This window comes from Pongo abelii, chromosome 11 (genome assembly GCF_028885655.2).
Source record: "Pongo abelii isolate AG06213 chromosome 11, NHGRI_mPonAbe1-v2.0_pri, whole genome shotgun sequence".
Lineage (NCBI taxonomy): Eukaryota > Metazoa > Chordata > Mammalia > Primates > Hominidae > Pongo > Pongo abelii.
Genome location: NC_071996.2, coordinates 74,123,928 through 74,139,168, shown reverse-complemented (window position 1 = coordinate 74,139,168; position 15,241 = coordinate 74,123,928). Strand labels below are relative to the sequence as shown.

The following is a 15,241-nucleotide window of genomic DNA, read 5'->3' as shown; positions in this document are numbered from 1 at the left end:
TCCCTATAACTCCTGCTTCCCTAAAATACCTAAAACCAAACTGTAATTCCGACTGCTGGGGCACACTTTCTCAGGACCTCTTGAGACTGTGTTCCCGAGGCCATTGACACTTGTATTGGCTCGGAATAAGCCTCTTTAAAATATTTTACAGGCTACTCTCTGCCTAGGGGGTAGCACTGCTCTACAGGAGCAGTCATGGTGCTGTAACACTGCCTCTTCAGTAAAGCTATTTTCTTCCACCTCTGGCTTGCTCTTGAATTCTTTCCTGGGCAAAGCCAAAAACCTACACGGGCTAAGCTCCACGTTGGGGCTCCCCTGACCTGCATCAGTTTCTCTAACCTCTTACTGCTCAGGAGTCAGGTGGCCAGAGGTCACAAAATTTGTGACTTCCCCAGTTGCTCCTATAGATAACATCACTATTGTAGAACCTAAGATTGGTCAGGTAGTGAAGAGCTGACCCCACCTGGACTTGTGACTCATGACTTAATTGGTCCTGTGGCCCCCCTCCAGCGGGGGACTCAGTGCATGAGGATTGTTTTCTACACACCTATGATTGCATCCCCAGCCAATCAGCAGCATCCATTCCCTTGCCCCCTGCCCACCAAACTATCATTGAAAAACCCTAACCTCTGAGCCTTCAGGAAGACTGATTTGAGTGAGAACGCCAGTCCTTCTGCTTGGCTGCTTTGCATTAATTAAACTCTTTACTGCGAAAAATTTTATATATATATAATATTAAATAGTATATATAAACATTATATAATATTAATAGTAAATATTATAAAATATGTATTATATATTACAGAGTCTGGCTTTTCAGTTAACATAATCAAGAAACTGAAAAAAGACTATCTCTGCTGAAAAATAAACAAATAAACCAAAAACCATGGCAAAGAAACTTTCACAACAATGCCTACCCCTGCTACCCCAGACAAATCGATAACACACAAAGAGCTTCCAAAATAACTTTTATTACTATATAAAAGAAGTCAAGAAAAAATAGATGCATATTTTTCCTACAAAATTATAAAATATTCAGGATAGTTAATATTTTTTCCATAAATGCGCTAAGATAAAAAGATAGAAATCTTTTCCACTTAAGGTTTTCAGGTACCTCGTAGGAATTAAAGAATAATAATGTTCTTTCTTCTACATTTTCCTAAAGACATAGCAGTTACAGTTTTCTGCTGGAGTTATCTAAAAAAGGACATACCAAGATAAATTTTCTATCATATTGAAATAAAATTAGCATAAAGCTTTACTTCTGTCTTTGTGCTTTTAGGTTGGCAACTGTGGTCAATCAGTGCTGCACTGGAATTTCCAACTCAGCAGGGGAAAGAATCTAATTAAAAATGACACACACTCTATATTTTGTCCTTTAGAAAACAGAAACTGCTTGTCGGTATCCCTTAAAAAGTGCAATTGCCTTCTTTGTCATTTCTTTGTAAAGTCTGAGATGTTGTTTCTAAACAGCACAGCTTACATGAAACCACGCAAGGAAAGGAAAGAAAGTGCTTTAGAGGGCAGGTTCCATTTGACACAAGCAACACAGGAAGCCGTACACTTTTGATGACATTAATCCAAAAAGTATATTCATTTGAGTTTCTCAATAAATGCTTTGAGAGAAAAGGCTTTAATGTTGATTCAGATGAGTGTTAAAATAAAGCTTTCTTTTCTGAAATTAGATTATGGGGTAAACCAAGCCAGATTATCTCTGGAGATGACAGAAGCCATAATTATTTGGGGAAATTTCAATCACTGTTTTAGAATTGATACCTAAGGCTTTCTTCTCCCCTATTATTTGTGGGCTTTTTCATGAGATATTTTTCTGGGGAGATGCTTAGGTAGGAAATATCAGCTTTTGAAAGATAAAGGTACAATTATCATTAGAATCAAAAGCCCATTAAATAAGAGTCTCAAACAAAGGTTTTCTAGATATATTTTATATATGTTGTTTTCATAAAGATAGAAAAGAAATTCCTATAATATCTGTAAGATTATCCTCACATTAGCCCACATGAAAGATAAAATAAAGGGCTGAGATGAGGGGTGCTTAAATACTTTGCAACAGAGCTATTCTAGTGCCAAAGCCATAATTAACTTTTCACTGATAACCTGTTTCTTAGCCTATATAAAAAGGAATGGCCACCTCAATTCTGGCGGCTTAGTCACTATCTAATCCCTTCCTCCAAAAATCCTGGAATTTTGTGTACCTCTGTGTAATGGAACACCCAACTTATCAAATGATGTGTGACTATGCAACTACTCCTTCTACGGCAGCAAGACGGTGCCATGCTCTACCCATCCTGAATTTAATTGTACCACCACTTTGTGCCAGGCAGAGGGCTGGGTACTGGGGATCCTTCTGGCTCTATTACCAATTTTGGAAATAGAATGTAGTAGAGAGGAAGAGAACAGTGTTGCAGCAAGGGGATCTTGAATGGTTTTTCATGAAGTTTAAGGGATATGATGGAGTGTGGCTTGTATTCAGTCTTTGAAGTAAGTACCAGTTACCTAAAAAGAAATCCACTAAGCACCAAAATGTTTAGTGTATTTGGTGTAGAGTTTCTACCCACATTAAAATGCTTCAGTTTAAAATTGAAGGGAAGGCAAAAAAATCAACCAAAAAATGAAAAGTATCATTTCAGCATAAGCACTACTCTAGGTTTTAATTTGTCAGCCCAGAGCCCAGACAGAGATGATACTCCAAACACGAAAAGTCACCTCCAAGTCTCAATTCACTACTGAGAACCCAAAGCTCAAAATATACCCTAAAATTCCATAAAAATCAGGAAAGACCCTAGCTATTGCCCCAGGGAAGGGCAGACCATGAGATAGGTCTCTTTTTGCTCCAAACTGAAAGTTGTTCAGCAGCTAAAATCCTGAAGAAAAAAATATTGCAATTAATTAACTTGAAAGCTACAGATGTGCTTGTCCAAATCTTTGTGTTACCAAGACACAATTTTAAGATCAAACAAGTATCAAGGTAGGCCATGGCTTGTTGGCAGTGGTAGGGGTCCTATGGCCTATTTCCAGGTATGGGTGGCCCCTTTTCCTTGGTTATCTGGGGAATCTGCCTCAGCTGACAGCAAAAGGTAAAAAGCATCCCTTTAATAACTCCACCCCACTCCAGCAATTGAGGTTTATTCAGGGGTGGGTCAAAGTAGTACAAGACAAAAATAGCATAGTGAAATGGTTAGAATCCAGACTGAGGTGCCAGACTGCCTGCATCTGAGTCTCAGTCTCACCATGTATGAGCCGTGTGACCTTGGGGTGAGTTACTAGCCTCCCCAGGCTTCAAATCTCTCACCTGTAAAATGGGAACAGTAACAATACCTACTTCATCCCGTCTGTCTGGGGACTGAATGAGCTAATATTTGTAAAGTGCTTAGAGGAGTGTTTGGAGCATAGTAAGTGCCATGTGAGTACTTTCAAAAATAAAAACAAGAACTTGGGGAAAAGTGCTCTTTGAGGTTTGTAGGGCAGTGTATGCTACTTAAGTGTTGAAGCATATTTTCATTCTAAGAGGTTTGGCATCTGGATCATAAAGTACATCAACCCTAGAGAAGTCTTGGGGCTAACTTCAGTTTTGGAAATTCTTCCAAGTCTGACCAGAGAAGATCTCTTCAACCACCTGCTCTAATCTATCAATACCCTAACATAAACCCTAGTCTCCAGGGACAATTTGAGCCCAAACCAGCTGGGGAGGGAGCAGAAGGCAGGCATGGGGAGAAAGGAACCAGGTGCTTTCCTAAATTTCTTTAATATACTCTCATCATGGTATCTGTGTAGCGTCATGATCTAAACCCTGTCCCAGATATCCATTATCGGATTTTAAACTTTTAGGACTGCTTCCCTCTAGTTGTGAAATCATTGTCTCCCAGAATTAACAGGAAATGACTGCATGACAACAGGCCAGGGATGCTGCCAGTTTATCCAATTAACCACTAGTAGACATATATTCACATATTGAGCATCTATTCTGCACAAGGCACCGTGGTAATGTTGTGGTCCTCAACAAGATAAAGGTAACATAACAACAATTTATATCTGCTATTATTTATATTAATCACATCCTTTCCAATTCAGGTCAGTTCATAGGCCTCAATCAATACAAATTATTTTAAGAAACCATCCTTTGTGATTAAAGTAAATACTGATACTACATAGCCCAATTATCATATGGCTAATAGGAGAAGCTAAACTGTAGAGCTAGTTTCGAAACGTGAAGTTATATGGCTCTATCTCTACAACATTTTACATGGTAGATCTCTGCCCAGCCTCATCCAGAGCTAAGTTTCTTTTCCTTGCTGCTACTTCATTGTTTAACTCTGAATCTGATTTGTCCATGTTGTTGCCAGAGTAGGCTGGCATGGAACCTCTTGCTCCCTGTTCAGTGCCTCCACTTGGATGAAGAATGGTAGAATCTGGCTCCTTAGGACGTTTCCATTGCGGTCTGGTGACTATCCAAAAAATGAGGGCCCCGAACACCAGGATCAGAAGGCCAAGCGTATTTACGAAAACACCTTCCGGTGGGAATGTACTGTATGCAGGATCTCTCCTATGAAATAAGAGATGTATCCAATTACAAACAGGATGATACAGCAACATGCAAAACAGTCTTGAATTTATCTGCTCAAAATGCACACAAGTACAGTTTCAATGTAAACTCTCAAAGCTTGCTATTAAGGAGAAATATAAATTATGCTACAATTCACTCAGGAATATATAATGAAATTGATTTAAAAATAATAAATATGAAAATAATATAGTATCTGTAACACTTGTTTTGAGGCAGGTAGGGTCTGGAGGCAGGCAACCTCAGGTCAATTCACAAGGATTTCCTAGATCTAAACCAAAAGGAAAACCCCAACTTTCCACATCTAAGCAGCAAAAGGACCGGAGGCTACTCCCTTTGCAAACCCCGCTTTTCTGCATGGCAGATGGAAAATTGAAAGTATCTCTGATTGGTTGCTTTCTACAACCAATCAAACTGACTGCGGGCCACCACTTCATTTACATGGGGTAAACACCAAGTGGCCAATGGGAAACCTCTAGGGGCTATTTGGACCCAAGAAGATTCTGTATCGGGGCCGTTGAGAGGCTGCTCAGGCCACTCCCGCCCTGTGGAGTGTACTTTCATCTTCAGTAACTCTCTGCTTTTGTTGCTTCATTCTTTACCTGCTTTGTTTTTGTGTTTTGTCCACTTCTTTGTTCAAAACGCCAAGAACCTGGACACCCTCCACCAGTAACAGTTATCACTTAAAATTTTTAAAAAGGATGAAACAAAAATGTATGTACACTATAATTACAATATAAAAACATGCATATCAACAAGATTGAAAGGGAATGTATAACTTCAATAGTTGTTTCATAAGAGTAATACAATTTGTCAGACTTTTTGGTCCTTCTAAACTTTTAGTAATATCATATTACCTATATGATATAACAAATTATTTAAAATATTTTTTGATTTTAATATCTAAAAATTTTTGTTATATTTATATTACATTTTCCCAGTGAACAAGTATTTAACATTTTGTGGCTTAAGTATTACAATTGAGAAGACTATGCAACTTACAGGGAAAAAATCAGTTTCTCTGTCACTCCCATAAGGGCTGTTGCAATCACTGTTCCAAAGATGACAATTCCAGAATAAACATGTATGGGCATGAGAAATGCTCGGAGAGAAAGCGGAGCCCATGGAAGCAGAAAGACTGAAAAACCTGCAAGAAGCTAAATACCAAAAAGTGCAAAGGTTATCATTTAATTTTAAGTTTTAAACTAATTTTAAATTATTTAAAAAGCAATATGTGTAATATGAGAAAACCTTTCATATAGAACCAAAGGGTAGAAAATGAAGTTTCCTCACTCCAGTTCCACTACCTAATGTAACCCCTTTTATCACCTTCTCATGGATCCTTCCAGAAAATTTATTATCCCTATACATATTGTTCTGCATCTTGCTTTTTTCCCTTAACAGAATGTCTTGGAAATCTTTTTCATACCTATACATTTATCTAATTTATTCCTTTTAATGGCTAATATCCTAAGGCTATAACAATTTATTTATACAGTTCTCTATAGCTGTTTCTGTTTGGTTTTTGCTATCCTTAATCCGACTATAGTGAACATTCTGGTACTTACTTGTTTGTTTTTACCAGTCTCCTAAGGTTGCTAAGTAGGAAGGGAAGGAAAAGATTTTTTAAATCACTAAAACCAAATACATTAGGACACAGAATTTAGTCAGTTCAACCTAAAAAGCTATGTGGAAAGAAGTTGATTTTTGTTTTATGAGAAAGAAATGAATTCTGCAGAAAAGTTTTCTTCATTTCCTTGATAATTAAATCACTAGTGGGATACATCTTTGCAGAGAAGACAGCAAGGTTCCTATAAAAACTGAAGTCTGTTACGCTTTCACGGTTTTGTCACCCCACACCTTTGCCCATCAAGTATCCTCTCTTCAACAAGATAAAGATGACTTAGTGGCTACTGAATTACTGAGTTTAAAGAAACATTTTTTTTCAGATGCCTATTTAGGATCTACCATCCTAGCAAAACAGTTATGAAAAGAGAGGAGAGTGGGGAGAAAGCACTAACATCAGTGTTCAGCTTTCTTGATTGAGATCCAATGGCTAATGGGCAGACAGAAGAAGGGAGGCAGGGTGAGGCGTCCAACGCCCTAATTCACACTGAGAATCAGCTCATGTGTAATACAAAATAGTAATAAATGGAAACTAATAACAAAACAATTTGTATGATTTGTCACTTTAACAGACTGCAGAGGAAAAATCATAAAATCATCAAAACAGATGGTGAAAAACATTGGTAGGATTCAACATTCATGTATGAGATGTTTTAACAAACTAGGAATAGAAGATAATTATTTTAATCTGATTATATTAGGACAGAACATGCTATAGGAACTAACAGGCTCCATTTTCAAGAGCTTAACATATAAAAGTATATTTCTTGCACACACACAGTCTGCTTATGGTCTATAGGCATTTCAGAGTAGCTCTCTTCTAAGACATGACTCAGATCTAGAAGGGATTTGTCTTATATCCCTTATCACCTATTCCTATTCAGCATTTTTCTGAAAGTCTCAGCTACTGAGTTAGGCAAGCAAAAGAAATGATGATAGAAAAAGAAACAAAACTTATTAATCACATAAGATTATAAAACACAATCCAAAAGAATCTTGAGATTAATTACTAACATGTTTATCAAGTTTGCTAGGTATAAATTTATACTTGAGATCAGTTGCACTTTTTGTAGAGGCAACAAGTGAATTAATTTTTAATGATACCATTTTTAATAGCAAGAAGCTAGCAATAAGTTGGAGACAACAACTCTACAAAGAAAATATAAAGCTTTGCAATATTTTGGAGAAGGCTAAAAAAAAACAGGCTCATGATAATGAGTTGGAAGACTTATACAGATGTCGGTTCTCAAATTCATCTATAGATTAAATAAAATCCTAATAGATTTTTGGTGGAATTTGATGCATTGATTCTAAAATTTACAAAGATCAAAGGGCCAAGAATAGCCAAGATTAACTTTTGTTTTCTTAAGTATATCCTAATACAATAAATTCTGTAATTTACAATAAAAAAGTAATAACAAATGCATTTGATAGGTTGGTTTGCATATTTTATTATTTAGTTAATACCCAAAATGCCTGAATATGTTAGAAATGGTTCAGAGGGTTCCCTCTTGGTGGTTCAGAATATTCCTAAATCTTCTTCAGTGAACTTCAGTGATTCTATTAGTATCAAAGGGCAAGCTTCCTGATGTCCATGCTGTGCTTTCTATATGAAAATGGGGGCCGAGTGTGATGCCTCACGCCTGTAATCCCAGCACTTTGGGAGGCCAAGGTGGGAAGATCACTTGAGTCCAGGAGTTCAAGACTAGCCTGGGCAACATGGCGAAACCCCATCTCTACAAAAAATTAGCTGGGCGTGGTGGTGCACGCCTGTGGTCCCAGCTACTCTGGAGGCTGAGGCAGGAGGATTGCTTGAGTCCTGGAGATGGAGGTTGCAGTGAGCTAAGATTGTGCCATTGCACTCCAGCCTGGGTGACAAAGTGAGACCCTGTCTAAGAAAGCAGAAAGAAAAGAAAGGAAAAGAAAATGGGGCTCAGGGATTTAGCACAAATATATCTCCATAAATCATCATATCTTTTCTGTGGCTTACCCATAGAAACATATATTTCTCATTCCTGCTCTCCTATTTTCATTCCTAAGATTCTTTCTGTTTTCTCTCATTTCCTCCATAATTTGTCATGTGTGTCTCTCACAATTCTGTAGGGCTCAACAGTCTAAGCAGGTAGGAGGTCAGAAATTTGCTTACAGGATCCCTGAGCAACTTAACTACCCTAAATCTGACTTTCACCATTAAACATTTTTTGCAACAAAAGAAAATTACATTTAAAAGGAAAAGAAAAACATTACAGAATACTTAACTTTGATTAAAAGTGTTCTGAATGCTGCAATGATGCATATTTATAATTTATAATAACATAATTTATAAATAATCATTATTTCCTTTTAACTATCTTAATCTTACCACCTGACAAGTGAAGGTGATCATTTATAACCTAGTGGACCGAAAATTATAAGACCTTTTGTCTCTCTAAGTCAGTAGTGGAAGTGCTGTTCACAGAAGGCATGCATTTAAAGGGATGCCTGCCGTAATCCCAGCACTTTGGGAGGCCGAGGCAGGAGGATCACTTGAGATCAGGATTTTAAGACCAGCCTGGCCAACATGTCGAAACCTCGTCTCTACTAAAAATACAAAAACTAGCCGGGCGTGGTGGCACGTGCCTGTAGTCCCAGAGAAGCAAGAGAATTGCTTGAACCCGGACAGCAGAGGTTGCAGTGAGCTGACATTGTGCACTTCATCCTGGGTGACAGAGCAAAGCTCTGTCTCAACAACAAAAACAACAATAACAAAAAAATAAAAAATAAAAAGATGCCTGGGCCACATTCTGACCTGCTAAATCCAATTTCTGGATTAGGGCCCAGGAATCTGCATTTTTAACACACTGCCCAGGCGATTCTTACACATGTTGAAGTTTGAAAACGACTGCTGTTGATTCACTCGAATTATTCTAGAGATATGGCTAAACAGTCTGGAAAACCCTCAAAAGAGAAGGTAGTGGAATCTTCCATTATATATAGTCGACAAACACACTAAATGCCAATTAGATGCAAACGAAGTGCCCCAGTGTTTAGGAATCATCACCTACAGGAAGCTTTCTTCACCACAGTGGAAGTTCTTAAGAGCTAAGGAAAAATAAACTTTCATAAAAAGTTATTACTTAGAGATGAAAGTGAAAATACAGTATGACCCAATCAATTATGTTTAAAAATTAAATGTCTATATCTACATTTGCATAGGCATAATAAAAGCCTAAAAGGAATAAGCCAAAAGGTAATGATATCTCTAGATTATGGCAGTATCAGTGGGGTTTTTCATTTTTTGTTTTTTTATTTAATTTGTAGCAGCAGCAGAGGTTCTGCTCCTTGTGGAACAGGGATACCCCATAGGCAGTGTGCCCAGAATGGCCAGGGTTTTTTCTTTATATCTTTCTACATCTTATAAACTTTAACATTAATGTGTATTACTTTTATAATTAGAAATAGACAATAAAAGTTTACTTTTAAAGTTTCCATGTTGGCCGGGCACGGTGGCTCATGTCTGCCATTCCAGCACTTTGGGAGGCCGAGGTGGGTGGATCACTTGAGGCCAGGAGTTTGAGACCAGCCTGGACATCATGGTGAAGCACTGTCTCTACTAAAAATACAAAAATTAGCCAGGTGTGGTGGCATGGGCCCATAATCCTAGCTACTTGGGAGGCTGAAGCATGAAAGTCGCTTGAACCCAGGAGGCAGAGGTTGCAATGAGCCAAGACTGCACCATAGTACTCCAGCCTGGGTGACAGGGTGAGACACTGTCTCAGTAAATAAATAAATAAATAAATAAAAAGAATAAAATAAAGTTTCCATCTTAAATGTCTGGGCATTTCTCAGTTAATTATTACTATTCTTAAAGATATAAATGTGTACTACTATGGCAGTTTCTCACTTTATGAAGCAGATGAGTTTTATTTGTTTTTATTTTTACAGAGATAGGGCCTTGCTATGCTGCCCAGGTTGGTCTTCAACTCCTGGCCTCAATTGATCTTCCCACCTTGGCCTCCCAAATTGTTGGGATTACAGGCATGAGCCACCATGCCATGTCTGGTCTGAGGTTGGTTTTTTCTTTTCTTTTGTCTTCTTTTTTTTTTTTAGTGTGTGTAAGCTTTTAGACATAACAAACACTCTTATTGCAAAAGACATTAATGAGACCAGAAAATATCTACCTGGCTAGCTTTTGTAATAGGTATGGTTTGCTTTTTTTTTTTTTTTTTTTAGGGTAGAGGTAGATTTAATGAGCTTTCAAGTAAACTATAGATTATTATATGGAAGCTCTTCCCAGCTCTCCTTCATCTTTGTGCTATTTTATAAACTCATTCAGTCCTTCATTCCACATACGTTTTGCCCCTCTTATGACCCACATGTTCTGAGTGTTGGGAATGCTACACAAGACAGACAAGCTCACAATGTTAAAGAACTCACATTTATTTTCATTAATATTACTGTTAATGTCCAACTTTTTGACCATTCATAGGCTTTTCTCTTAGATTAATTATTCTGAAACATTAGCACTAATCTGAATCACCTTATGTGCTTGTTAAAGCACAGATTGTTGGGCCCCAGCCCCAGAGTCTGGTTCAGTGGATCTAGGGTGGAAGCTGAGAATCTGTCTTTCTCATTTCCCTAGTGATGCTAATGCTGCTGTTCTAGGGACCAAACGCTGTCTTAGGTCATTGCCAAATTGCATTCCTCCAATGTAATGACACTTTTCTTCCAGGGGTTAAAAAAAAAATCAAAAATAAATAAATAAATCTAACCAGCACCAACTACAATATGCCCATAGATTTTTTTATAAAGGACATAACAGACACTCAAACTGGTCATTAAGTCTCCTGCCAATATTCTACATCTCCTTGCTACACTGTCTTTTCATCACATCCACCTGGCAATACCCCAACCCTGGCTCAGCCATCTTCATGACTACCCCTGGTCTGCTAGGTAATACTGGAGTAAACCGCAATCACAGAGACTAGCATCACTCCAAGTTCATGATTATGAGCAGTTCAACAACCCTGCTCAGCAAACCTCTATTGTCTTATTTATCAATGAGCTCTCCATTCTCCCCCATCCTCAAATGTCTGACTCTCCGATGTGCCTCCTTGCTCTTGGGGGATGATCTTACTATCACCTCATGGGAAAAACAGAGGCAACTTCAGAGAAGAGCCTCAATTTCCTGCCACCAAACAAAACAAAGCAAGAAATCACCCCAAGCCAACAATTCTTTTCTTCAATTACATTGGAGATTATGTCCTCCAATTTTCCAGCTGTGCTCTGTGACCTGCTTTCCAAGGACCTAGCTATAGATCACTGTGTCTCTCCAGTGTTTGCAGTGTCTCTTTCTTTACTGGTGCCATCCTGTTAGCCTTTCCATAAGCCCAAACTTCTCACAATAAAAAGCAGAAGTAGGAAAAAAAAAAAGGAGCACCCGAATGCCTCCTTGGACTCCCGTCCCTGTCCAATTGCCACCCTCTCTGTCTCCTCCCCTCTCACTCAAATCTCTTAACTGAGTTATCACTCTGTTTCCTCACCTTCTGCTCCCTCTTCAATCCATTGCAGTCTGGTTCCTAGGAAGGAAGCCAGGAAATTGCTTTCTGGGGTCATTAGTGACTTCCAGGTTACTAAGCCTAATGATCAGTTTTCAGACTTTATTTTGCTTATCTCCTCGGTAGCATCTAACACTCCTCCAGCCCTCTTCTCCCCTCCAATGTTTCCCTTCTCATCCACCCACTTATTCAAACTTGTGGCCACCCACCTGCTCAATAAAGCCTGTGAGTGACTCTCTCTCATTCTTTATATCATCTACTTTCCAAATCACATTAATTCTACCTCCTAAATATCTTTAGAATCTATCCACTTTGCTTCACTGCTACTGCTACTCCTCTAGGCCACCATTGTTTCTCATCTTAACTCCATAAACACCTGCAAGCTAGTCTCCCTATAATTATGCCTGTACAGCCTCCAATTCATCTTCCATGCCCTACTCTGGGCAGCCTGGTCTCCTCCCTACTCCTCAAATACCACAAACTCTTCCCCACATGCTATTCCATCCACCTAGAAGACTCTCTGTCCTTTCAACACCAGGCTTGTGGCTTCAGGTCTTGGTGTGAGGTGTGACTTCCTTTATCCCCTATATGAGAGCCCTCACATACTATATGAGAGGTCTCCCAGAACACTTCCTATCTACCAAATACTCAATTGCGTATCTTCTCTGCAAGCTTTACAAGGGCAGAGAGCATGTCTCTTTGAGCCCACATTTGTCTTGTGGAACAGGTATCACCCACACAGCCTAGCCTAGCAAGGTATCTGGCACATAACAGGTATTCAGTTCACTGCTGAATACATGAATAGATTTGGGAATAAAATTGCAATGACATAAAATGCATGTTCTTAACCATGAAGGTACCTATGATCAATAGTAGAAGTGGAAAATACCATCTGCAGGTCATAAAGGGGCATACCACAAGATTTACACTTAAAATAACAACAGCTAATTTGTGTCATGCCAGTGTGCTAAGCCCTGGGCTGAACATTTAGATGCATTATTTGGCTTTGATTCTTATGATTTTGTGAAGGATTATAATCCTTGATTTATAGCTGAGCAAAAGAAATTCAGAGAAGTAACTTGGTCCACGGTCACCAACTATCAAATGGATGAACCTAATCCAAACTGAGGTCTCCCTAATTGCAAATCCTGTTTTCTTAAACACTACCTGTCCTCTGGATCTGAGCAAGAAAGAAGCCAGGTGCCAAAATTCCTCCCACTAAGCAAAGCCATGAAGTTGTGAAATAATATTTCTGAGAAGCTCGGTTAGCACAAAGACAACAACGCAAGATATGAATCTGGATATTTCAGAAAGCAAAAGAGAATTTTGAGACAAATATGTTTTTAACTCACCCAAGTTTAAAAATAGAATATATTTATATAATTGACTGTATTAAGATATTAAAGAAGAAAACTTAAGGTTGGGTGTTTATAGTTAGTAATAATTTACTGTATATTTCAAAATACCTAGAAGAATTGGAATGCTCCCAACAGAAAGTAAAGATAAATGAAATAATGGGTATCCCAATTACCCTGATTTGTTCATTACCCATTGTATACTTGTATCAAAATATCACATGTACCACAAAAATATGTTACGACTATTATACATCAGTTAAAAAATAAATAAACATTGGCCGGACGTGGTGGTTCACACCTGTAATCCCAGCACTTTGGGAGGCCAAAGCGGGTGGATCACTCGAGGTCAGGAGTTCGAGACCAGCCTGACCAACATGGTGAAACCCTGTCTCTACTAAAAAAAAAAAAAAAAAAAAAAAAAAAAAAACCAAAAAAAAAATTAGCTGCATGTTGTGGCACGAGCCTGTAATCCCAGCTACTCAGGAGGCTGAGGGAGGAGAATTGCTTGAGCCTAGGAGGCAGGTGTTGCAGTGAGCCAAGGTGGCAGCACTGCACTCCAGCCTGGGTGATAGAGCAAGACTCCATCTCAAAAAAAAAAAAAAAAAAAAAAGCTATATTCATCTCAGCAGAGATAGCAAAAGCATTCAATAAAATTCCACATCCATTTATGATTTAAGAAGAAAAACAAAACCTTTGCACAAACAGGGATAGGAGGAAATGTGATGCATCTGTACTCAATGGTAAAATATTAGAAGCATTCTTCTTATTTATTAATTCTTTTTTAGCCTTTGGCAAGCATTCTCTTTAAAATAAAAAATAGTCAAAGATTCTTTTTTTTTTTTTTTGAGACAGGGTCTTGCTGTGTCACCCAGGCTGGAGTTCAGTGGTGGGATCTCAGCTCACTGCAGCCTTGACCTCCCAGGCTTAAGCAATCTTCCTATCTCATCCTTCTGAGTAGCTGGGACCACAGGTGTGCACCACCAGAGCTGGCTTATTTTTACATCTTTTGTATGATGGGGTTTTGCCATGTTTCCCAGGCTGGTCAAGAACTCCTGAGCTCAAACAATCCTCCGACCTAGGCCTCCCAAAGTGCTGGAATTATGGGCATGAGCCACTGTGCCCAGCCCCAAAAGTCAAAGATTTTTCTCTCTACTTCTCTACATCTTATGTCTTCTATACACTTCTACGTACTTCAGTACTTCTACACACTTGAATTCTGTACTGCACTGGCTAGGATACAGAGGATAAGATACTCTATAGGACGCAATTGGCTTTACACATAAATAGTAGGAGCAGAGATGATTCAATAAACGGTGATGGGAAGATAGTTTACCCATCTGGAAAAAAATGAAGTTGAATCATATCACCTCACACATTAAAATTAATTCCAGATGAAGTAAGTACTTAAATATCAAAGACAAAACTATTTTTCATATTGTTGGGGTTTTTTGGTTTGTTTTTTCTGTGTACTAGAGTAGAAAAGTAAAAGACAAAATTTTAATGCTCTTAGTAGAAAGCATAAGACAATATTTTGACCTCAGGGTAGAGAAGAATTTCATAAACAAGTCACCAAAAGAAAACAAAACAAAGAATGATAGTCTCAGAGGAAAAGACGATTAATTTGGTTGCATTAAAGTTGACAATTTCTGTTTATCAAAAGATATTAACAAAAGAGAAAATGCAAGCTTCAAACTAGGAGAAGATATAGCAATATATATGAATGAAAAAGAATTCGATACAGAATTCCTATAAATCTTTAAGAAAAAGAGAAACATTTTTTAAATAGACAAAAGACACAAACAGGTGTGTCTTAGAAGATAAAACACAAGTGAAATGAACATTAAAACTACAAGAATACATCATTAAATACCAACTAGTTTAGCAAGGATTTAAAGTTTAAAGAGGATGCAAGCTGGTAAGGATATGGGAACTCATAAACTTCTGGCAGGAATATAATCTGGATCAATCACTTGGGAAAACAATTTAGCATTATCTTTTTAGGTTGAGCTTATAATTTCACTACTATGTATATGCCCAGAAAAACCTTTAGATATGAGGACCAGGAGATGTATATATGAATATTCAATGCAGCATAGTTTCTAACTGAAAATAGCAAGAGAACAGGTAAGTAAATTTGTGGC

General features: G+C 38.1%; 1 protein-coding gene across 2 annotated transcripts in view; it reads right to left on the bottom strand.

Moving 5' to 3' along the window:
- Window positions 1-951: 951 nt before the first annotated feature.
- The window catches only part of CYBRD1 (cytochrome b reductase 1), a 35,529-nt gene continuing 21,239 nt past the window's right edge, over window positions 952-15,241 (bottom strand). Inside the window, 2 exon segments of one of the 2 annotated variants that reach the window (NM_001132244.1) lie at window positions 952-4,561; window positions 5,582-5,736. In NM_001132244.1, coding sequence (NP_001125716.1) covers window positions 4,258-4,561; window positions 5,582-5,736 — 459 coding nt within the window. In that variant the 3' untranslated portion in view covers window positions 952-4,257. 2 annotated transcript variants of the gene reach the window in all.